The sequence below is a fragment of the Pristiophorus japonicus genome, chromosome 6, assembly GCF_044704955.1.
Source record: "Pristiophorus japonicus isolate sPriJap1 chromosome 6, sPriJap1.hap1, whole genome shotgun sequence".
In the NCBI taxonomy this organism is placed as follows: domain Eukaryota; kingdom Metazoa; phylum Chordata; class Chondrichthyes; family Pristiophoridae; genus Pristiophorus; species Pristiophorus japonicus.
In genome coordinates this window covers 68,742,348-68,767,418 of record NC_091982.1, presented here as the reverse complement: position 1 = coordinate 68,767,418, position 25,071 = coordinate 68,742,348, and the positions used below count along the sequence as shown (strand labels likewise).

Genomic DNA, 25,071 nt, shown 5'->3' with positions numbered 1-25,071 from the left:
TCCTGCACCTATTTTCTATGTTTCTATGTTTCTATAAAGGCAAGTCTTCCTTTTTTTTTAGTGCGTCAGTGATGATAATGTAAAAATCATTCTACAGTTCAGCTGCGTACACCACTGATCTGCAGCCATGCGCCGAGTTGAATTATTTCAATTCAGTGCCTTCCTTTCCTTGGTCAAGTTTATAAGTGGGTTACTAACGACACGGACCATCAAAGGATTACTCAGCAACCTGCATTACTGGGTGGAACCGGTGACCCGGAACATTCCATGTTATTGATGACGACGACACCTTCAGGTCAAGTTGAGGAAGGAGGAAAAGTATGCTTCACTACAAGTTATTTTCCGTAAACATTGCACAGTACCGAATCTTTCAAGCTGAGTTTGCACTACCGCCATAGGATAATAGAATTAATGAGCGATTATAACACGGATACAAGCCGTTCAGCCCAACCAGTCCGTATTACTGTTTAACCTTCACACAAGCACTACCTTAATCCCAGCTCTTTGTTTACTCGTTCTCGGGATGTGGATGTCGCTGGTAAGGCCGGCATTTATTGCCCATCCCTAATTGCCCCTGGAGAAGGTGGTGGTGAGCCGCCTTCTTGAACCGCTGCAGTCCGTGTGGTGAAAGTGCTCCCACAGTGCTGTGAGGGAAGGAGTTCCAGGATTGTGACCCAGCGACGATGAAGGAACGACCGATATATTTCCAAGTCAGGATGGTGTGTGACTTGGAGGGGAACGTGGAGGTGATGGTGTTCCCATGTGCCTGCTGTCCTTGTCCATCTAGGTGATAGAGGTCGTGGGTTTGGGAGTTGCTGCCGAAGACGTACCCGACCTGTTTCCATATCCCATTACCCCTTTCCTCAATCCCCTACCTAACCTGGTCTTAAATGTGGACCTGTTCACCGCTTCAGTCACTAACTGTGATGGTGTACCCCACAGCCTCACAACCCTCTGTGTAAGAAGGTTTCTTCTGCTTTCTGCCCTAAACGCCCTCCGTTTGCCCCTCTGTGGACCTACCCCTTGAGCAAAACCCCATCAACATAGAAACATAGAAAATAGGTGCAGGAGTAGGCCATTTGGCCCTTTGAGCCTGCACCACCATTCAATATGATCATGGCTGATCACTCAACCTCAGTACCCCTTTCCTGCTTTCTCTCCACACCCCCTGATCCCTTTAGCTGTAAGGGCCATATCTAACTCCCTTTTGAATATATCTAATGAACTGAACTCAACAACTTTCTGTGGTAGAGAATTCCACAGCTTCACAACTCTCTGGGTGAAAAAGTTTCTCCTCATCTCGGTCCTAAATGGCTTACCCCTTATCCTTAGACTGTGACCCCTGGTTCTGGACTTCCCCAATATCGGGAACATTCTTCCTGAATCTAATCTGCCCAGTCCCATCAGAATTTTATAAATTTTATAAGTCAACCGCAGAGAACAATCGATGCAAAGTGGTTTCACTTCACATCAATGCTGAAATTGTAGTGTCAATCCGACTTGGCCCGACTCTTGACGTGTCGTGGGGCAAGGGGCCACGGTCTTCTCATTCTGCTTCTCTCCCCAACTCCAGATTCAAAAGATCCCACGGCACTATTTGAGGAAGTGCCGTGGCGTTCTCCCCAGTGTCCTGGCCAATATTGATCCCTCAACCAACATCACTAAAAACAGATGATCTGTTTTGCAGATTATCCAAAATGTAATCCTGCTCCTCCCATGGATCGTAGCTTGTCTCCTGAGAATTGTGCATAACATAAACTCTCCCCACATCGAGTTACATCGAATGTACAGCACAGAAACAGGCCATTCCGCCCATCAGGTCCGTGTCGGGGTTTATGCTCCACACCAGCCTCCTCCCACACCTCTCCATCTCACCCCTTCACCATATCCCTATATTCCTTTCTCCCTCATGTGTTTATCCAGCCTCCCCTTAAATGCATCGATACTATTCTCCTCAACCCCTCCCTGTGGCAGCGAGTTCCACATTCTCACCGCTCTCTGGGTGAAGAAGTTTCTCCTGAATTCCCCATTGGATTTATTAGTGACTGTCTTATATTGATGGCCCCCTAGTTTTGGACTCCCCCACAGGGGGAAACATCTTCTCCACATCTACACACCACACAATGCTTTCTCGTACTATCTGATCAGAAAAGGATGGTGAGGTTTTACCTGGAATCCACCAGCAGACGTTTGACTTATGGTCTGACTCTACCCCTGACCTGCACTGGACGAGGTCCATGTTGCTGGCGCCCACCATGAGGGCCAAAGACCTTCCACCATCCCCAACATTACTGTGCAAGGACAACATTTTCCAACTTTATCTCTCCTCAATAAACACCTTTTTAAAAAAATGTTCTATGCACTTATTTTGTCACAGTATAGAAAAAAACCAAGAACTTGCATTTCTATAGCGCCTGTCACAACCCCAGGACGTTCCAAAGCGCTCTACAGCCAATGAGGTACTTTTGGAGTGTTGTAATGTGGGAAACACGGCAGCCAAATACACACAGCAAGCTCCCACAAACATCAAAGCGATAATGACCAGATCATCTGTTTTAATGATGTTGGTTGAGGGATAAATATTGGCCCCAGGACACCGGGCAGAACTCCCCTGCTCTTCTTCAAATAGCGGCCATGGAATCTTTACGTATTTTTAAGAAAAACCCTTCACCTGAGGTTTTCTCGTGAGCCTGATGCAAGGTATTGGGTCTTGCCGTATAACATGATGAGACTAACACATTCGGCTCGAAGTAACACGATGATGGTGATGGTAATAAAGGCAGAGAGATGGGATTAGAGCAGGCTGCTGCTGATGGAAGGACTGATACTGGCACACACACCATGGGCCTCTAATTTCCACTCTACTACTGTTATAGCAACATCAGATTTTGCATAATTACACTGGATGATTATCATTATACACTGACATAATAGGACTGTGTGAGTTTCTAAAAATATCTAGCTGAACTTTCTAAGCCTGCTTTCAGACCAAGTATTCACTAATTCATTCTCGGGATGAGGGGCCGCCCATTTAAAACTGAGATGAGGAGAAATTTCTTCTCTCAGAGGGTTGTAAATCTGTGGAATTCGCTGCCTCAGAGAGCTGAGAAAGCCGGGACATTGAATAAATTTAAGGCAGAGATAGACAGTTTCTTAACCGATAAGGGAGTAAAGGGTTATGGGGAGCGGGTGGGGAAATGGAGCTGAGTCCATGATCGGATCAGCCATGATCGTATTAAATGGCGGAGCAGGCTTGAGGGGCCGTATGGCCTACGCCTGCTCCTATTTCTTATGTTCTTATGGGCTGTGGGTGTCGCTGGCAAGGCCGGCATTTATTACCCATCCCCAGTTGCCCCGGGAAGGTGGTGGTGAGCCGCCTTCTTGAACCAATCATTTGATACAAACCGAGTGTCTCGCTGGGCCACCTCCAAGGGCAGTGAAGAGTCAACCGCGTTGGTGTGAGACTGGAGTCACCTATAGGCCCAGACCGGGTAAGGACGGCAGGGTTCCTTCCCTAAAGGACATCAGTGAATCCGTTGGGTTTTATGACAATCCGACAGCTTAATGGTCACTGTTACTGAGACCAGATTTTTATTTCCTGATTTAAAAAAAAACTGAATTCAAATTCTCAAACTGCCCGCGATGGGATGAACTCACGATCTCTGGACTATTAGTCCAGTAACCGAAGCACTATTGGCCCCATTAGGGTTTACTAGAACACTGAGAATGTAAGACGATAATGTAACTGAAACAACAACAGCAACGTGCATTTATACAGCGCCTTTAACGTAGTAAAACATCCCAAGATGCTCCACAGGAGCATTAGCAAACAAAGTTTGACACCAAGCCACATGACGAGATATTGGGACAGATGACCAAAAGCTTGGTCATAAAGGTAGGATATAAGCAGCTTCTTAAAGGAGGATAGAGGGGCGGAGAGGTTTAGGGAGGGAATTCCAGAGCTTGGGGCCCAGGCAACTGAAGGCACGGTCACCGATGGTGGAGCCATGGAAACTGAACAATGGGTAGCACAAAGGTGTCCTTAATTCAACACTGACCGTTAGTACTCGGGTGAGCAGAACAGTTGGTGACTGAGGGGGTCAAACTTCATGCTGGTGCGGTGCAGAATACCATTCTGGGGCTTGCAGAGCACAGCGACTGCACGCTGTATCTGACTTGGCCCATCCCTGACCTCAGGGCGAGGGGTGACAAACATCTGGTTTTGCCAGTATTGGAATCGCACCCCCACAAATCCCACCCAATGAACAGGCTGCGGGCAAACAGAGCAGCCCTTTGTACAAGAGTTGTGAGGACGTAACGCGAATTTTCCAGACTTCACTTGTTGGTTATAGAGGAAGTTGCCCGAAGCCAGTCTCGTTGTGTTTTGTCTGAAAGCTGGAGGGTCAGTAACCAGATGGCACAGATTAAGGTCATTGGCAAAAGAACCAGAGGGAAGACGAGAAAAATGTTAGCGCAGCAAGTTGTTGTGATCGGGAGCGCGCTGCCTGAAAGGGCGGTGGGAGCAGATTCAATAGTGACTTTCAAACAGGAATTGGATAAATACTGGAAGGGGAGAAATTTACAATGTTGTGGGGGAAGAGCGGGGCGAGTGGGAGTGATTGGATCGCTCCTGTGCTGCGTGAGTCTATGATTCCATGAATGCTACAATCTGTATATCTGGAGTCCAGCGCATCATCAGTCACATTTCCGTTTTTGTTAATACAATTCAGTTTCACGGCAGAACCCATACTGAAGACTAGGTAACAGTAGCGAGAACACAGGAGGAGGCCCCTCTGCCCCTCAAACCTATTCCAACATTCTTTTCGATCTGTATCTCACCTCCACTTACACGCCGTAGATTCATATCCCTTCCTCGACACCCTTACTGAACAAAAATCTATCCATCTCAGTTTTTAAAATATCAATTGACCCCAGCATCCACAGCTTTTTGCACGCGACCGTTCCCGGTTCCCACGACCCTGTGGGTGAAAAGCGCTACCTGATTAATCTTTCGAACGGCCTGGCTCAAATTTGAAGGTTCTGCCCCCTTGTTCTGGACTCCCCCACCAGAGGGAATGCTTTCTCTCGATCTACCCTAGCAAACGCTTTTTAATTTTCGATCACCCCTCAACCTTTTAAACTCAAGGGAACACAAACCAACACTTTAACCCTCAGTATTAATCTGGTGAATCAGCGCCGTGTGAGATGCAGCACTATATTTGGATTCCACAGGTCTCCTCAACCATCCTAGAACCAATATATCGCAAGCTCACCATGACATAGAAACATAGAAAATAGGTGCAGGAGTAGGCCTTTCGGCCCTTCGAGCCTGCACCACCATTCAATAAGACCAAGGCTGATCATTCCCTCAGTACCCCTTTCCTGCTTTCTCTCCATACCCCTTGATCCCGTTAGCCGTAAGGGCCATATCTAACTCTCTCTTGAATATATCCAATGAACTGGCATCAACAACTCTCTGTCGTAGGGAATTCCACTTCTGAGTGAAGAAGTTTCTCCTCATCTCAGTCCTAAATAGCTTACCCCTTATCCTTAGTCTGTGTCCCCTCGTTCTGGACTTCCCTAACATCGGGAAATTCTTCTTGCATCTAGTCTATCCAGTCCCGTCAGAATCTTATATGTTTCCACGAGATCCCCTCTCATCCTTCTAAACTCCAGTGAATACAGGCCCAGTCGATCCAGTCTCTCCTCATATGTCAGTCCTGCCATGCCCGGAATCAGTCTGGTGAACCTTCGCTGCACTCCCTCAATAGCAAGAATGTCCTTCCTCAGATTAGGAGACCAAAACTGAACACAATATTCCAGGTGGGGCCTCACCAAGGCCCTATAGAACTGCAGTAAGACCTCCCTGCTCCTATACTCAAATCCCCTAGCTATGAAGGCCAACATACCATTTGCCTCCTTCACCGCCTGCTGTGCCTTCATGCCAACTTTCAATGACTGATGAACCATGGCACCCAGGTCTCGTTGCACCTCCCCTTTTCCTAATCTGCCACCATTCAGATAATATTCTGCTTTCGTGTTTTTGCCCCCAAAGTGGATAACCTTACATTTATCCACATTATACTGCATCTGTCATGCATTTGCCCACTCACCTAACCTCTCATCATCTCACAAAAGTAGCATCCTGATGTCACAAGGAATTACAAACCATTCATTACCTCACTTTCCAACAAAGCTTGGCAGCAAAGTCTGTCATGACAATCTTACTTGCCTAAATACCCAACAGTGCCAGTAAAGGAACAAATGCATAATAATTGAGCAGAACCCACCTTTAAATAGTGTGGGTTTGTTTCTGTCACTGAATTTCTGTTTTAAATGGGCAACCCCTTATTCTGAAACGATGCCCCCTAGTTCTAGATTCCCCCACGAGGGGAAACATGCTCTCTGCATCGACCCTGTCGAGCCCCCTCAGTATCTTATGTGTTTCAATAAGATCACATCTCATTCTTCTAAACTCCAATGAGTACAGCCCCAACCTGCTCAACCTATCTTCTTCGTCAACAGTTTCATCTCAGGAATCAACCTAGTGAACCTTCTCTGAACAGCCTCCAATGCAAGTATATTCTTCCTTAAATACGGAGACCAAAACTGGATGCAGTACTCCAGGTGTGGCCTCACCAATACCCTGAACAGTTGTAGCAGGACTTCTCTGCTTTTATACTCTATCCCCCTTGCAATAAAGGCCAACATTCCATTGGCCTTCCTGATCACTTGTTGTACCTGCATACTAACCTTTTGTGTTTCATGCACAAGGACCCCCAGGTCCTGCTGTACTGCAGCACTTTGCAATTTTTCTCCATTTAAATTATAATTTGCTTTTTTATTCCTCCTACCAAAGTGGATAACCTCACACTTTCCCACATTGTACTCCATCTGCTAAATTTTTGCCCACTCACTTAGCCTATCTATATCCCTTTGCAGATTTTTTGTGTCCTCTTCACAACTTGCTTTCCCACCCATCTTTGTATCAGCAAACTTGGCTACATTACACTCAGTCCCTTCATCCAAGTCATTAATATAGATTGTAAATAGTTGAGGCCCAGCACCGATCCCTGTGGCACCCCACTAGTTACAGTTTGCCAACTTGAAAATGACTTATTTATCCCAACTCTCTGTTCTCTGTTAGTTAGCTAATCCTCTATCCATGCTAATATATTACCCCCAACCCCGAGAACTTTTGTGCAGTAACCTTTTATGTGGCACCTTGTCAAATGCCTTCTGGAAATCCAAATACACCACATCCACTGGTTCCCCCTTATCCACCCTGCTCATTACATCCTCAAAGAACTCCAGCAAATTTGTCAAATAATGATTTCCCTTTCATAAAACCATGCTGACTCTGCTTGCCTGTATTATGATTTTTCAAATGTCCCGCTACTGCCTCCTTAATAATGGACTCCAGCATTTTCCCAACGACAGATGTTAGGCTAACTGGTTTATAGTTTCCTGCTTTCTGTCTCCTTCCTTTCTTGGATAGGGGCGTTACATTTGCGGTTTTCCAATCTGCTGGGACCGCCCCAGACCCAGGGAATTTTGGTAGATTACAACCAATGTATCCACTATCTCTGCAGCCACTTCTTTTAAGATCCTAGGATGCAGGCCAACAGGACCAGGGGACTTGTCCACCTTTAGTCCCATTAGTTTGCCTGGTACTTTTTCTCCAGTGATAGTAATTGTTTTAAGTTCCCCCCTCTCTATAGCCCCTTGATTATCCACTATTGGGATACTTTCAGTGTCTTCTGCTGTGAAGACCAATACAAAATATTTGTTCAAAGTCTCTGCCATTTCCCTGTATCTCATTATTAATTCCTCGGTCTCATTCTCTAAGGGACCAATGTTTACTTAAGCCACTCTTTTCCTTTTTATATTTCTGGTTAGTTTATTCTCATAAGCTATCTTCTCTCTCTTATATTTTTAGTCGTCCTTTGCTGGTTTCTAAAAATTTCCCAATCCTCTGGCCTCCCACTAATCTTTGCAACATTGTATGCCTTTGTTTTCAATTTGATACTATCCTTTACTTCCTTAGTTAGCCACGGATGGTTCATCCTTCTCTTAGAGTCTTTCTTTCTCACTTGGATGTATCATTGCTGAGAGTTATGAAATATCTCCTTAAATGTTTGCCACTGCTTTTCTACCGTCTTACCCTTTAATCTATTTTCCCAGTCCACTTTAGCCAACTCTGTCTTCATACCTTTGTAATTGCCTTTATTTAAGTTCAGGACACTAGTTTGAGACCCAAATTTCTCAGCCTCAAACCGAATTTGAAACTTTATCATGCTATGATCACTCTTCCCTGGAGGATCCTTTACCATAAGATCATGAATGAATCATATCTCATTACATATTAACAGATCTAAAATAGTCTGCTCCCTGGTTGGTTCCACAACGTATTGTTCTAAGAAACCATCCAGAATAAACTCGATGAACTCGTCCTTAAGGCTACCCTGGCCAATTTGCTTTGTCCAAGCAATATGAAGATTAACATCGCCCATGATTATTGCCGTACCTTTCTTACAAGCCTCCATTATTTCTTGATTTATACTCCGTCCAACAGTGTAGCTACTGTTAGGGGTCCTATAGACTATGCGCACCAGCGACTTTTTCCCCTTATTATTCCTGATCTCCACCCAAACTGATTCTACATCTTGATCCTCTGAGCCAATATCAATTCTCACTAACGCACTGATCCCATCCTTTATTAACAGAGCTATCCCATCTCCTTTTCCTTTCTGTCTGTCCTTCCAAAATGTCAAATACCTTTGAATATTTAGTTCCCAGCCTTGGTCACCTTCTCTGTAATGGTGATCAGATCATACCCATTTATTTCTATTTGTGTCATCAACTCATTTTTTTACGAATGCTGCATCCATTCAGATAAAGAGCTTTTAACTTTGTTTTTTTACCATTTTTCCTTACTCTGACCCCACTTTCTGATTCACCTTTATGTTTATACATTCTGTCCCTTCCTGTCACGCTCTGGTTTTCATTTCCCCCAGTGCTACCCTGCTCTATTGCCTTCTCCTTATTCTTTGACTTTTTAAATTTCCGCTCACCTGAACCTTTTCCCCCACTAATTAGTTTCAAGCCCTCTCTACAGCCCGAGTTATTCAATTCGCCAGGACCCTAGTCCCAGCACGGTCTAAGTGGAGCCTGTCCCGACGGAACAGCTCCCTCTTACCCCAGTACTGGTGCCAGTGTCCCACGAACCAAAACCCATTTCTCCCACACCAGTCTTTGAGTCACGTCTTTAACTCTCTGATCTTACTTACCCAATGCAAATTTGCTCGTGGCTCAGGTATTAATCCAGAGATTATTACCTTTGTGGTTCTACTTTTTAATTCAGCCCCTAGCTACTCATAATCCCTCAGCAAAACCTTTTTGTTTGTCCTACCTATGTCGTTGGTACCCACATGAACCACGACAACTGGATCTTCTCCCTCCCACTCCAAGTTCCTCCCCAGCTAAAAGGAGATGTCCTTAACCCTGGCACCGGGCAGGCAACATAGCCTTCGGGACTCATGCTCTCGGCTACAGAGAACAGTATCTATCCCCCCAACGATACTGTCCCCTACCACTACAACATTTCTTTTTACTCCCACCATTTGAATGGCCCCCTGTACCAAGGCACTGTGGTCAGTTTGCTCATCCTCTCTGCAGTCCCTGCTCTCGTCCACACAGGGAGCAAGAACCTCGCCAATGGTGGAGCAATGGAAATCGGGGATGCGAAAGAGGCCAGAATTGGAGAAGCGCAGAGATCTCGGAGGGATGTAAGGCTGGAGGAGGTTACAGAGGTAGGGAGGGGTGAGGCTATGGAGGGATTTGAACACAAGGTTAAGAATTTTAAAATCAAGGCGTTGTCAGAGCCACCGTAGGTCAGCGAGCACAAGGGTGATGGGTGAACGGGACTTACTGTGAGTTAGGGCACGGGCAGCAGAGTTTTGGATCAGCTGAAGTTTATGGAGGGTAGGAATGGGAGGCCGGCCAGGAGCATGTTTGAATGGTTGAGTCTGGGGTTAATAAAGGCAGGGATGAGGATTTCAGCAGCGGATGAGCTGAGGCAGGGACAGAGACGGGTGATGTTATGAAGGTGAAAATAGGCGGTCTTGGTGATGGGGAGGATATGGGGTCGGAAGCTCATTTCAGGGTCAAATGGCACGCTGACATTGTAAACAGTCTGATTCAGCCTCAGACAGGAGTTGGGGAGAAGGATGGAGTCAGTGGCTAGGGAACGGAGTTTGTGGCAGGGACCGAAAACAATGGCTTCGCTCTTCCCAATATTTGAGTGGAGGAAATTTCTGCTCATCCAGGGCTGAATATCAGACTCGCAGTCTGACAATTTAGAGACCGTGGAGGGGTCGAGTGAAGTGGTAGTGAGGTAGAACTGGGTGTGATCAGCGTACATGTGGAAACTGACCCTGTGTTTTTGGATGATGTCACCAAGAGGCAACATGTAGATGAGAAATAGGAGGGGCCAAGGATAGAGGTAACGATGCGGGGGCGGGAAAAGAAGCCATTGCAGGTGATTCTCTGGCTATGTTTAGATGGATAAGAGTGGAAGCAGGCGAGTGCAGTCCCACCCAGCTGGACGGCAGTGGAGAGGTGTTGGAGGAGGAAGAAGTGGTCAACCGTGTCAAAGGCTGCAGACAGGTCGAGGAGGACGAGGAGGGATAAGTTTACCTTTGTCACAGTCACAACGGATGTCATTTGTGACTTCAATGGGAGCCATTTCAGTACTGTGACAGGGGCAGAAACCGGATTGAAGGGATTCAAACATGGAATTGCGGGAAAAATGGGCATGGATTTGAGAGGCGACAACACGTTCAAGGACTTTGGAGAGGAAAGGGAGGTTGGAGATGGGGCGATAGCTTGCAAGGACGGAGAAGTGAAGGTTTTTTTTTCTTGAGGAGCGGGGTGATGATGGCAGATTTGAGGGAGAGGGGGACAGTATCTGAGGACAGAACCGGTAACAATGTCAGCTAACATGGGGCAAGGAAGGGAAGTTGGGTGGTCAGCAGTTTGGTGGGAATAGGGTTGATGAAACATGGACAAGGTGAGCTACACAGGATTACACAGGATATACGGCCCAGAAACAGGTCATTCGGCCCAACCAGTCCATGCCGGTCTTTGTGCTCCACTCGAGCCGCCTCCCGTCTTTCCTCATCTAAATCTATCAGCATAACCCTCTATTCCCTTCTCCCTCATATACTTCTCTAGCCTCCCCTTAAATGCATCTGTATAGAGTTTGGAGAGGGCATGAGGAGAGATAGGAGAGAAAATGAAGAAAGCCACGAGTTCAGGGGTGAGGCAGGGGGAACCTTACAGGAAGTTTGGCCCATTGGGCTGGGGGAAGGGAGGGCAGGAGCAGAGGCAGCTGATCGCATGGTCTCAATCTTAGTAATAAAGTCCATCAGCTTCTCGCACTTGTTGGAGGTGAAGGCCGAATAGGCAAAGGAGAGCAGTTTACGAAGATGTTTTGGAGTGGAGGAGAGAATCCGGGAGTTATCTTTGTATTGCTGGAGCAGTGAGCAGTTTTGGCAGGAGCCAATGGTGCTTTCTGTGGTCCAGCCAGATCCCACGATGAATGGCTAAAGCAGTTTTACATTATAAACGTTCAAGTCTACAACTATTGGATTGAAGGGACTAGAGATGGGGACATACCTGGGGCAGCAACCAGAATGAAAGATAGTAACAGTTTTATTGGGTTTATAAAGAAGTTTGAAATGGACTAGAGTTGTATTCACATGCGACCAAACTCATCCATACCCAGCGCATATTTTGTACACAAGATTTTGCCACATACAAGACACTAATTTTGATGTTGAGCAGTCAAACACTCACTTGAATAGTACACCATATACAACAAGAATTGTTGAACCCCCTCCATTTATATATATCAGGTTTGGCTCACCTTTGCCCATGTCCCTTGAATACCATTGGTGAACATAAATCTATCAATCTCAGATTTAAAGTTAACAATTGGTCGAGAATTAATTGTCGTTTGCGGAAGAGAGTTCCAAACTTCTACCACCCTTTGTGTGTAGAAGTGTTTCCTAACTCCACTCCACTGCTGGCTCTAATCTTTAGACTATGCCTCTCTAGTCTTAAAATCCCAGTGAACCAGTTGGGTATTTATGACAATCCGTCACAACCCACCAGATATATCGAAGTCAATTCCTCACCTTGACCTGGTGGGATTTGAACTGATAACCTCTTGACAGCTCATCCAGGTCAGGCTGACCTACCCTGTTCAGTCGACTCAAACACAACTTGTTTTGGGGGGTGGTGGAAGAGGCAGATTGAGAGACAGGTGGGTAAAATGTCTCTGCATACAAGCAGAATTCAATATATGTGCGATCCTGGTGAAAGCAATGTTATGGTCCATCGTGTTCAGTACACAGCTCGGCTGTTAGTGATGTTCTGACGGTGAGCAGCTCACCTCCTACTTCAAATCTGTAACCCGCAATTCATAACCTTCGCAACGTGAAAACACGCATCACGCAACGAGAAAACATGCTACACGCAACGAGAAAACACGCCACATGCAATGAGCAAAATACGCATCACGCAACGAGAAAACACGTCACACGCAACGAGAAAACATGCCACACGCAGCGAGAAAAACACGCCACACGCAGCGAGAAAAACACGCCACACGCAGCGAGAAAAACATGCCACACACAACGAGAAAACACGTCACACGCAACGAGAAAACACATCACAAGCAACGAGAAAACACGCCACACGCAGCGAGAAAAACACGCCACACACAACAAGAAAAACATGCCACACACAAGAAAACACGTCACATGCAGCGAGAAAAACATGCCACACACAACGAGCAAAACACACCACACGCAACGAGCAAAACACGCCACACGAGAAAACACGGCACACGCAACGAGAAAACACGCCACACGCAACGAGAAAACACACCACACGCAACGAGAAAACACACAGGTGTTATCTGTAACCACTCGGCAGATGATGTGAATCCTTCCCGGGCTCAGGATACATCTTACTAAGATACTCAAGGTACAGCTTACCTTCAGTGGCCTTGTTTATTGCAGAAAGGGTCGTCAACACCTTGCTGAAGTTCTGCCCTCGGTACAGGTCGTAGACATCGAACGTTTGCTACAAACAACAGTTAGAGTCAATCAATGACGGACTTGAAGAAAAACATTACATTCAAAAACAGAATACTGCTTTTTATTATTCATCCATTCTGGGGTTGTGGGCGTCACTGGTAAGGCCAGCATTTATTGCCCCTCCCCAGTTGCCCGAGAAGGTGGGGGTCAGCAGCCTTCTTGAGCCGCTGGGAGCAGGTTTAATACAAAGTGAGGGGTTTGGCAGGACACGTCACAGGGCAGTGAAGAGTTGGTGTGGGACAGGAGTCACCTATAGGCCCAGATTGGGTAAGGGAGGCAGGTTTTCTTCCCTAAAGGGACATCAGTGAACCAGTTGGGTTTTACGACGATCCGACAGCTTCATGATCACTGTGACCAGATTTTTATTTCCTGATTTTCTTTTTTAAAACTGAATTCAAGTTGTCAAACTATCACTGGTGGGATTTGAACTCACGTTCTCTGGATTCCTCTAGATTAAGGTGAGTCTGACCAGAGCTGGACACAGTGCTCAAGGTGAGAGTGACCAGAGCTGGACTCAGGGCTCAAGGTGGGTCTGACCAGAACTGGACACAGGGCTCAAGGTGGGTCTGACCAGAACTGGACACAGGGCTCAGGGTGGGTCTGACCAGAGCTGGACACAGGGCTCAAGGCGGGACTGACCAGAGCTGGACACAGGGCTCAAGGTGGGTCTGACCACAGCTGGACACAGGACTCAAGGTGGGACTGACCAGAGCTGGACACGGTGCTCAAGGTGGGACTGACCAGAGCTGGACACGGTGCTCAAGGTGGGTCTGACCAGAGCTGGACACAGTGCTCAAGGTGGGACTGACCAGAGCTGGACACAGTGCTCAAGGTGGGACTGACCAGAGCTGGACACAGGGCTCAGGGTGGGACTGACCAGAGCTGGACACAGGGCTCAGGGTGGGACTGACCAGAGCTGGACACAGGGCTCAAGGTGGGTCTGACCAGAACTGGACACAGGGCTCAAGGTGGGTCTGACAGTTTAACCAATTACTCCTCTGACTTGCGTTCCACTCCTTTGGCTGTGAGGTTGAACACAAGGTGGGAGGAGGCTCGTGTGGAGCACACACACACCGGTGTAGACGCATTGGGCTGAAATGGCCTGTTTCGGTCCTGTAAATTCAGTGTCATTCTATGGCATAACCGTTATTTAATGCTCAACATGCTGGCCACAGTATTTCCTGTTTGACACTTGGGTCAGTGTGGCACATTTTCTACATGAAATAATTCAACATTCATCTCATTCAGATGCAATCACCGTCGAGCCAGTAGGGAGATGAGCATTCCTGAAGAGGGACGATTCAGTGAAATAATCGTCTGCAATTTCCTGATTCACAAAAGGTGGCTTCACGATTAAATATTCATTCTCACTTTTCTAACAATCTAAGAACAGATGACTTTAACTGTCAATTAAAGGAGAAAAAGAATAAATGCAGCTTGAAGTGAGTGAGTTTTTTTAACCATCTGACCTGCATTTCCTTCCTCTTTACCAAGTATTGCCACAAGCAACAGAAACTTTTGTAAAGAGGCTGGCTGTAGGCAGCTCAAGCCGCAGATTAACCCTTTGCGGGACTCTGCTACACACAGCTGGAGTTCCAATAACTCAACAATACAACTCAGCCCCGTGACCAAGTCCGCTCCAGTTTACCGTCACACAGGACGAACGTGCTCGAAACCACATGCCCTCAGGATCTCCCAAACTACTTTACAGCCAATTCAATACCGTTGTCGTGTCGGCAAACACCGCAGCCAATCAGTGCACAGCAAGCTCCCATAAACAGCGATGAGATGAATACCCAGCTGATCTGTTTTGTGTTGGTTGAGGGATAAATATTGGCCAGGACACCGGGGAGAACTCTCCCGCTATTCTTTGAATAGTGCCGTGGGATCTTTTACACACGCCAGAACAGAGTGCAAGGGGCTTCAGCTCGACGCCTCAGCCGAAAGACGGCACCTCCGACAATGTATCACTCCCTCCGTGCTGCCCTGGGAGCACCCGCCTCAAATCCTCAACTCCCAACCTTCGGACTCAGTGCTCCCACAGCCAAGCTGGCACTTGGGGGTAGTATGGTGGCTATTTAACCCTTCCCTTACCCCTGAGCCACCTTTAATGCTGCTCTTGGCCATCCACCAGCATATACACGAGTGATCCAGCAAGCAATTTCATTGTACCTCAGCTCCATCATCATCATCATAGGCAGTCCCTCGAAATCGAGGAAGACTTGCTTCCATTCTAAAAGTGAGTTCTCAGGTGACTGAACAGTCCAATATGGGAATTACAGTTTCTGTCACAGGTGGGACAGACAGTGGTTGAAGGAAAGGATGGGTAGGACAGGTTTGCCACACGCTCCTTTCGCTGCCTGCGCTTGGTTTCTGCATGCTCTTGGCGACGAGACTCGAGGTGCTCAGCGCCCTCCCGGATGCACTTCCTCCACTTAGGGCAGTCTTTGGCCAGGGACTCCCAGGTGTCAGGCCACATTGTCCGCATGCCCGACACGAGATTCCAAAGCAAGCGCTCTACTCATCTCCACCAGCTCAAAGTCAGATGCATGGTTCGCTGCTCAATGGCTCAGTGCAGGAGCTTGTACACTTCACTCCTTCAAACGCGGAAACAAGCGCTTTATTTGCCACTGCGACACACTTCAAATGTTCTCCAGAAATCAATCAGAAAGATTCCTTGACCAAGCACAGTCGTGTTTCTCTCTGCCGTTTACTGAGACAGCGATCAACATCCCTCTCAAAACACCACACAAGAGTCAACCTTTTGACCTTTGCACTATGGGCAGCGGGTACAATACCCGCTGACCAGTGGTCAGACTCGGAACCACCGAGGCCACTTGCAGGCTCAGTGCATGTGTTCACTTGGCAGCCTTCGCTTTCCTCCTCTTGGAAAGGTGATGGGTTAACTGAAGGTCACAAACAACACACGATAATGGCCAACGTTCTTTCTCCAGTTACACGTATTTCTGGCTGCTCAGTTGTGAGTTGTTGGTCATTTAAACAAAAGAGCGAGGCCTGCAGAATGGTGCTGAGGTACGACTGGAGCACCAGATACAAAAACTTTATCAGTGTTGGGCGTGGCTCAGCAGGCAACACCCTCGCCCGAGTCACAAGGTCGTAGGTTCAAGTCCCAAGGTCGTAGGTTCAAGTCCCACTCCAGGGATTTGAGGCACAAAAATATAGGCCGACACTCCAGTACAGTACTGAGGGAGTGCTGCACTGTTGGAGGGGCAGTACTGAGGGAATGCTGCACTGTAAGAGGGGCAGTACTGAGGGTGTGCCTCACGGTCGGAGGGGCAGTACTGAGGGAGCGCCGCACTGTCGGAGGGGCAGTACTGAGGGTGTGCCGCACGGTCGGAGGGGCAGTACTGAGGGAATGCTGCACTGTCAGAGGGGCAGTACTGAGGGGGTGCTGCACTGTCAAAGGGGCAGTACTGAGGGGGTGCTGCACTGTCAGAGGGGCAGTACTGAGGGAGCGCTGCACGGTCGGAGGGGCAGTACTGAGCGAGCACTACAAGTCGGGTGGGTCGTCTTTCTGTTGAAGTATTAAACTAAGATGTTAAACATCTTGTCTATGTTTACCCTATCAAACCTCTTTGTAATTTTAAAGACCTGGATCAGTTCATCCTTCAGTCTTCTCTCCTCGGGGCCAGCTCACCCAACAATGGAATGCCACTGAATAAAGCAGCAACTTTGGTCACGTTACACACCGCAAATGATTTTGAGCGGCTTTGTGACAAGAAAAGAAATCACATTTGTTAAACACTGGGAATAGTTAGAAGAAAGGCTTCAACCACAAAGGGAATGAAAAAGGGCCATGTTTCTTTCCTATCGCACAATCCCATTTGTTTTCAAACAGAATGATTACGGGGACTACACTTTGATACATACCCTCCGGTTTGTACTCTCCCTCCTCCGAGCCCCCAATCAGCTCCTGGGCCCGCGCTGGCCCGCCTCTCCACGTCACGCAGTGCGCAAAGCTCTGCTGACTCCCTCCCCCCCACACCGAGTCCGGCCAAACTCCCCTGCCACCCCCCACTCGCCACCCCCAGGGATAAGCCGAGGGGCTGATCCGATCCGATCCGATCCTGCTGGGACAGGGAGTGAGGGCAGGCGGACACAAGTCCCAGAGGATCAGAGTCTAGGAGGAGTCAATCTCGGTGTCAATGTGGCTGTGTGTACAGGGGAGGTTCCTGCTCTCAACACTTTCTGCAGCGACCTGTACTCGAGGGCTATCAGCTGGAACCGAAGCCATTACCTGTGGATCCCAGCTCCGACAGACTGTACTATTCCCCGGCACGTACCGTTACAGGCTCAGCTGCATTCCAAACTACTGCCATTAATATTTCAAAATACACCAATGGGAGGTTAGGGACTGGTCAACCATAGGCCGACAGCAAGTCAGGAGAGACAAATGAAAGACCCGGAAGAGAATTCAACGTAAAGAAACGAAGAATAACACAAGCGAGTGTGAGAGGGGTGAAGGCTGCAGGGTAGATCGTGGATCGCAAGTGTTCTTCCTGGCACTCTCTCTCCATTAACATCTTCTGGTCCTTGATGAGAAACCCTGTTCCGGGAGATTGACTATTTCAGCGGTGTGTTCCCGACCTCCTCCAGTGCTTACTGGGCAACGCTCCGACAACGCAGTGACTGAGGCAGTACAGCCTCACATGTGAAGGGGCTGGTTGGTTCGGTAAATACAAACTGGAGATTGGGGAGAAGACCGAAGCGAGGAGGTGAGACACAACACAAAGGCACCATATAGCATCTTATGTCACATCCCTCACAAACACCGCAAATTGGTTCACATATTATCCAATGAAATGTCACTATTGTTATGTGGCATAAATCAACAAACCTCACAGAATGCGGAACAATATAGCCAAATACTGGAAGCAGAGTCGGATCCTCTGTACAGGCTGATGTCAGACCTACCGTGTCCTGGGCTCTGGTCAGACCCACCTTGAGCCCTATGTCCAGTTCTGGTCAGACCCACCTTGAGCCCTATGTCAAGCTCTGGTCAGACCCATCTTGAGCCCTATGTCCAATTCTGGTCAGACCCACCTTGGGCCCTGTGGCCAGTTCTGGTCAGACCCACCTTGAGCCCTGTGTCCAGTTCTGGTCAGACCCACCTTGAGCCCTGTGGCCAGTTCTGGTCAGACCCACCTTGAGTCCTGTGGCCAGTTCTGGTCAGACCCACCTTGAGCCCTATGTCCAGTTCTGGTCAGACCCACCTTGAGCCCTGTGTCCAGTTCTGGTCAGACCCACCTTGAGCCCTATGTCCAGCCTGGTCAGACCCACCTTGAGCCCTGTGGCCAGTTCTGGTCAGACCCACCTTGAACCCTGTGTCAAGCTCTGGTCAGACCCACCTTGAGCCCTATGTCCAGTTCTGGTCAGACCCACCTTGAGCCCTGTGGCCAGTTCTGGTCAGACCCATCTTGAGCCCTGTGGCCAGTTCTGGTCAGACTCACCTTGAGCCCTGTGTCAAGCTCTGGTCAGACCCACCTTGAGTCCTATGTCCAGTTCTGGTCAGACCCACCTTGAGCTCTGTGTCAAGCTCTGGTCAGACCCACCTTGAGTCCTATGTCCAGTTCTGGTTAGACCCACCTTGAGTCCTATGTCCAGTTCTGGTCAGACCCACCTTGAGCCCTGTGTCCAGTTCTGGTCAGACCCACCTTGAGCACTGTGTCCAGTTCTGGTCAGATCCACCTTGAGCCCTGTGTCTAGCTCTGGTCATTGAAACACAAGGGAGAAATTCTAGCGGCAGAGCAGGCCGGAGCCACAAGTCTGGTTCCGACTGTTAAAGGGTTAGGTTTTGATGAAATACTGGAGAATCTTGGGCTATAAAAGGTGGACTTCGAGAGGTAAATAGTAAACAGTACGGAAAAGGTATATCTGGGACATTACTTGAACTTAGAACATAAGAACTTAAGAACATAAGAAATCGGAACAGGAGTAGGCCATTCGGCCCCTCAAGTCTGCTCCACCATTCAATAAGATCATGGCTGATCTTCAACCTCAACTCCACTTTCCTACCCGATCCCCATATCCCTTGATTCTCTTAATATCCAAAAATCTATCTCTTTATTGAATATACTCAAAGACTGAGCCTGCACAGATTCATCACCCTCTGAGTGATGACATTTCTCCTCTTCTCAGTCCTAAAAGCCGACCCCTTATTCTGAGATTAAATTGCACCAATAGGCGAAGACAACACAGGTTCACAGCAGCGGCTGTTAAACATGGGACTGGTATCAGGAAAGTCTTCCCCACACAAAGTCTGATCAATACAAGGGATGGACTCCCAGAGAGAGGGAGGTATTTCAAACCCCGTTGGACACCACAATGAAGGGGTCTTCAGGGATATTCTGAGTGGATGATAGAAGATGGGCCGAATGGTCCTACTCAGCCATAGTTCCATTGCAAGGGAGGAATGCTGGCGAAGGCAATGGGAAAACACCCTGACCTTCCTCAAACAGTGCCAGTGCAGTTTAGAGAAGGTTCACTAGTTTGATTCCTGGGATGAAGGGTTGACTTATGAGGAAAGGTTGAGTAGGTTGGGCCTCTACTCATTGGAGTTTAGAAGAATGAGAGGTGATCCTATTGAAACATAAGATTCTGAGGGAGCTCGACAGGGTAGATGCAGAGAGGATGTTTCCACTCGTGGGGTAATCTAGAACTAGAGGGCATAGTTTCAGAATAAGGGGTCGCCCATTTAAGAACATAAGAACATAAGAAATAGGAGCAGGAGTAGGCCATTTAAAATGGAAATGAGGAGGAATTTCTTCTCTCAGAGGGTGGTGAATCTTTAAAATTCTCTGCCCCAGTGAGATGTGGAGGCTGGGTCACTGAATATATTTAAAGGTGGAGATAGACAGATTTTTGAATGATAAGGGAGTAAAGGGTTATGGGGAGCGGGCAGGGAAGTGGAGTCGAGTCCATGATCGGATCAGCCATGATCTTATTAAATGGCGGAGCAGGCTCGAGGGGCTGTATGGCCGACTCCTGCTCCTATTTCTTAGGTTGTTATGTGCCGTGGGATCATTATCATCTCATAGAAGGGGGTCTGTTTAATATCTCATCCAAAGTGACCACAAAGATCTTGCTCAGAGTCAACCCAGATTGCACACTCAAATCCTCGAATCGAGAGCTTGAAGCCGCCACCTTGCAGGGGGCAGAAGTGCCCCCAGACCGGTATAAGAATGGGCAGAAAGGGACTCTAGCATGCTCTGCCTAAAGCCAGCTACTTACTGCTGGTTTGCAAAAGTACTTTATTTTATTAGATTAATAATAGATAGCCGGGAGTGAATAATTGAGGAGGATCAGATGACATGATTAAACTGCGAGATGAAGCTCAAGTCGTTCACTGCAGTTACCTGAGATGGCGGTTTATATTCCCCACCCACGCTGTTGTATTTAATATATATAGTTGCAGTTTTATTGGAGAGCTGTGTGTCAGAATACCCTCCAGACTAGCTGTAACTGCCCGCGCGCTACACAGCCTAGAACCTTAACACTCAGACAAGATGACTGTAACAGTATCTGCACCTCATTACCAGGAATACTTTACAAACCCATCATTTGAACATTGGCGGGCATTAGGGCATCGCCACCAAGAGAGAACACCCCAGAATCCTTCTGTACAAACAGTTTATCTGCTGGCTGAACATCAGTGGCAGGAAAATAATGGAATCTCAACTAAAGGAAACCAAACATATAATACGGAATAGTTAGCATGGATTTCAAAAGGGAAAGTCTTGTTTGACCAACCTCATCGAATTATTTGCAGAGGTAAGAGAGAGAGTAGATAAGGGTAATGAAGTAGATGTAATGTATCCAGATTTTCAAAAGGCCTTCGATAACATACCCCAGAATAGACTGATGAACAAGGTCAGAGAATGCAGAGTCAGGGGACAAGTAGCAGAATGGATCGCTGGCTGGCTTCAAGACAGAAAGCAGAGAGTGGGGGTAAAGGGTAGCTATTCACAATGGCAGAAGGTGGGTAGTGGTGTTCCACAAGAATCACAAGCTGGGACCACTGTTGTTCACAATTTATATTAACGGTTTAGAATTTGGAATCAAAAACACAATTTCTAAATTTGCGGATGACAGCAAATTGGGGGGATAGTCAATTCTGAGGAGGACTGCAACAAATTACAGGAGAACATTAATAAACTTGCAGAATGGGCAAATAATTGGCAAATGACAGATAAATGTGAGGTATTACATGTTGGTAGGAAGAATAGGGAGGTCACTTATTACTGGGAGTGTGTGAATCTGGGTGGGGTAGAGGAACAAAGGGATATCGGATACAAATACACAAATCACTAAACGTTACGACACAGGTTAGCAAGGCCATAAAAAGCAAACCAAGCACTCGGGTTTATTTCTAGAGGGATAGAATTGAAAAGTAGTGAAGTTATACTAAACCTGTATCGAACCTTGGTTAGACCACATTTGGAGCACTACGTGCAGTTCTGGTTGGCAGATTATAAAAAGGATATAGAGGCACTGGAGAGGGTGCAGAGAAGATTTACAAGGATGATACCAGAAATGCGAGGTTACACATATATCAAGACAGGATGAACAGGCTGGGTCTCTTTTCTCTTGAAAAAAGGCTGAGGGGTGACCTAATAGAGGTCTGTAAAATGATGAAAGGTTTTGATAGAGTGGATACAGAGAATGTTTCCATTTGTGGGGAAGAGCATAACTAGAGGCCATCAATATAAGATAGTCACCAAGAAATCCAATGGGGAATTCAGAAGAAACTTCTTTACCCAGAGAGTGGTGAGAATGTGGAACTCGCTGCCACAGGGAGTGGTTGAGGCGAATAGTATCAATGCATTTAAGGGGAGGCTAGACAAGCATATGAGGGAGAAGGGAATAGAGGGTTATGCTGATAGATTTAGATGAGGAAAGACGGGAGGAGGCTCGAGTGGAGCATAAACGCCGGCATGGACTGGTTGGGCCGAATGGCCTGTTTTTGTGCCGTATATCCTGTGTAATCCTATGTACTCACCCCTCCAGTCTAACGAGGATGCAAGGTAGAAGGCCGACCAGGAGAGCATTGCAATAGTCGAAGGGAACAAAGGCAGGGATGAAGATGGCATAGAAACATAGAAAATAGGTGCATGAGTAGGCCATTCGGCCCTTCATGCCTGCACCACCATTTAATATGATCATGGCTGATCATTCACCTCAGTAACTCTTTCCTGCTTTCTCTCCATACTCCTTGATCCCTTTAGCCATAAGGGCCACATCTAACTCCCTCTTGAATATATCCAATGAACTGGCATCAACAACTTTCTGCGGTAGAGAATTCCACAGATTCACAACTCTGAGTGAAGAAGTTTCTCCTCATCTCGGTCCTAAATGGTTTACCACTTATCCTTAGACTGTGACCCCTGGTTCTGGACTTCCCCAACATCGGGAACATGTCAGCAGCAGATGGGCTGAGGTCGGGGTTCCCAACCTGATACTGCCCCTGGTGTGGGGGAGTGGAGGAAGACAAGATTTAACACCAATTTAAAAAATCTATAAATATTTGTTGTTACGTAAAGTGATTTAATTAAGTAATACAAAAATAAGAGACAAAGATTTAAGTGATACACAGATGAGACCTGTCCCAACACCATCCTATCTCCGACAAGAACATTACTACTACTGTGTCAGCCGTGGCTCAGGGGCAGCACTCTTGCCTGTGAGTCAGGAGGTTGTTGGTTCAAGGCCCACTCCAGGGATTTGAGCATACAATCCCGGTGCCATTGAGGGAGTGCTGCACTGTTGAAGGGGCAGTACTGAAAGAGCACCGCACTGTCGGAGGGGCAGTAGTGAGGGAGCACCGCATTGTCGGAGGGGCAGTACTGAGGGAACACTTCACTGTCTGAGGGGCAGTACTGAGGGTGTGCTGCACTGTCGGAGGGGCAGTACTGAGGGAGCGCTGTACTGTCGGAGGGGCAGTACTGAGGGGGCCCGCACTGTCAGAGGGACACTACTGAGAGGAAGTACTGAGAGTGTGCTGCACTGTCGGAGGGGCAGTACTGAGGGAGCGCTGCATTGTCGGGGGCGACATTTAACCAAGGCTCCATCTGCCCTGTCTGGTGGATGTAAAAGATTCCATGAGCAGGAAAGTTCTCTCTGGTATCCTGGGCTAATATTTATCCCTCAACCAACATCACTATAAAACAGATTCTTTGATCACTACCACGTTGCTTTTTTTGTGGGAGCTTGCTGTGCGCAATTTGGCTTTTAAAAAATTAGTTTCAGGATGTGGGCGCCGCTGGCAAGGCCGGCATTTATTGCCCATCCCTTTGAGGTGATGCTCGCGAGCCACCTTCTTGAACCACTGCAGTCCATGTGGTGAAGGTGCTCCCACAGTGCCGTTTCCTACTTACAATCTATATTAACGACTTAGAAGAAGGGACTGAGTGTAACGTAGTCAAGTTTGCTGACGATATAAAGATGGGAGGAAAAGCAATATGTGAGGACACAAAAAATCTGCAAAAGGACATAGACAGGCTAAGTGAGTGGACAAAAATTTGGCAGATGGAGTATAATGTTGGAAAGTGTGAGGTCATGCACTTTGGCAGAAAAAATCAAAGAGTAAGTTATTATTTAAATGGAGAAAGATTGCAAAGTGCCGCATTACAGCGGGACCTGGGGTACTTGTGCATGAAACACAAAAGGTTAGTATGCAGGTACAGCAAGTGATCAGGAAAGCCAATGGTATCTTGGCCTTTATTGCAAAGGGGATGGAGTGTAAAAGCAGGGAAGTCTTGCTACAGTTATACAGGGTATTGGTGAGACCACACCTGGAATGCTGCGTGCAGTTTTGTTTTCCATATTTACGAAAGGATATACTTGCTTTGGAGGCAGTTCAGAGAAGGTTCACTAGGTTGATTCCGGGGATGAGGGGTTTGACTTATGAGGAAAGGTTGAGTAGGTCGGGCCTCTACTCATTGGAATTCAGAAGAATGAGAGGTGATCTTATCGAAACGTATAAGATTATGAGGGGGCTTGACAAGGTGGATGCAGAGAGGATGTTTCCACTGATAGGGGAGACTAGAACTGGAGGGCATAATCTTAGAATAAGGGGTCGCCCATTTAAAACTGAGATGAGGAGAAATTTCTTCTTTCAGTGGATTGTAAATCTGTGGAATTCTCTGCCTCAGAGAGCTGTGGAAGCTGGGACATTGAATAAATTTAAGACAGAAATAGACAGTTTCTTAAATGATAAGGGGATAAGGGGTTATGTGGAGTGGGCAGGGAAGTGGAGCTGAGTCCATGATCAGATCAGACATGATCCTATTGAATGGTGGAGCAGGCTCGAGGGTCCGTATGGCCACTCCTGCTCCTATTTCTTATGTTCTTATGTTCCTACATTACAACAGTGACACCACTTCAAAAAGTACTTCATTGGTTGTAAAGTGCTTCAGGACACTCTGAATGTGTGAACGGTACAGTAGAAAGACTTCCTTTTTTCTATTGTACACTGACAGCATGGGAGCTGCAAGCGGTGGCAGCGATATATTCAGGAAGCAGAAGTAACTCTTGCAGCAGGAAGTGGCTGTGTAGAAGTCTAATTCTCTTTTCTAATGGAGTCAAAAGACAGATCCCAGAGTGTGTGAAGTCACCAGATTTCTGTATTTTTCTGTAATGTAACACAGGAATAGGAGTAGGCCATTCAGTCCCTCGAGCCTGTTACACAGGAACAGGAGGAGGCCATTCAGCCGCTCGAGCCTGTAACACAGGAATAGGAGGAAGTCATTCAGTCCCTCGAGCCTGTTACACAGGAATAGGAGGAGGCCATTCAGCCCCTCAAGCCTGTTACACAGGAACAGGTGGAGGTCATTCAGTCCCTCAAGCCTGTTACACAGGAGCAGGAGGAGGCCATTCAGCCGCTCGA

At 47.3% G+C, this 25,071-nt stretch overlaps 1 protein-coding gene across 4 annotated transcripts in view; it reads right to left on the bottom strand.

Annotated features, from left to right (window-relative positions):
* The window catches only part of arhgef6 (Rac/Cdc42 guanine nucleotide exchange factor (GEF) 6), a 192,426-nt gene that overhangs the window by 132,293 nt on the left and 35,062 nt on the right, over nt 1-25,071 (bottom strand). For all 4 annotated transcript variants that reach the window (XM_070882903.1, XM_070882905.1, XM_070882904.1 and 1 more), the window contains exon 3: nt 13,065-13,152. In XM_070882903.1, the coding sequence (XP_070739004.1) occupies nt 13,065-13,152 (88 nt within the window). The remainder of the gene's footprint in view (nt 1-13,064; nt 13,153-25,071) is intronic.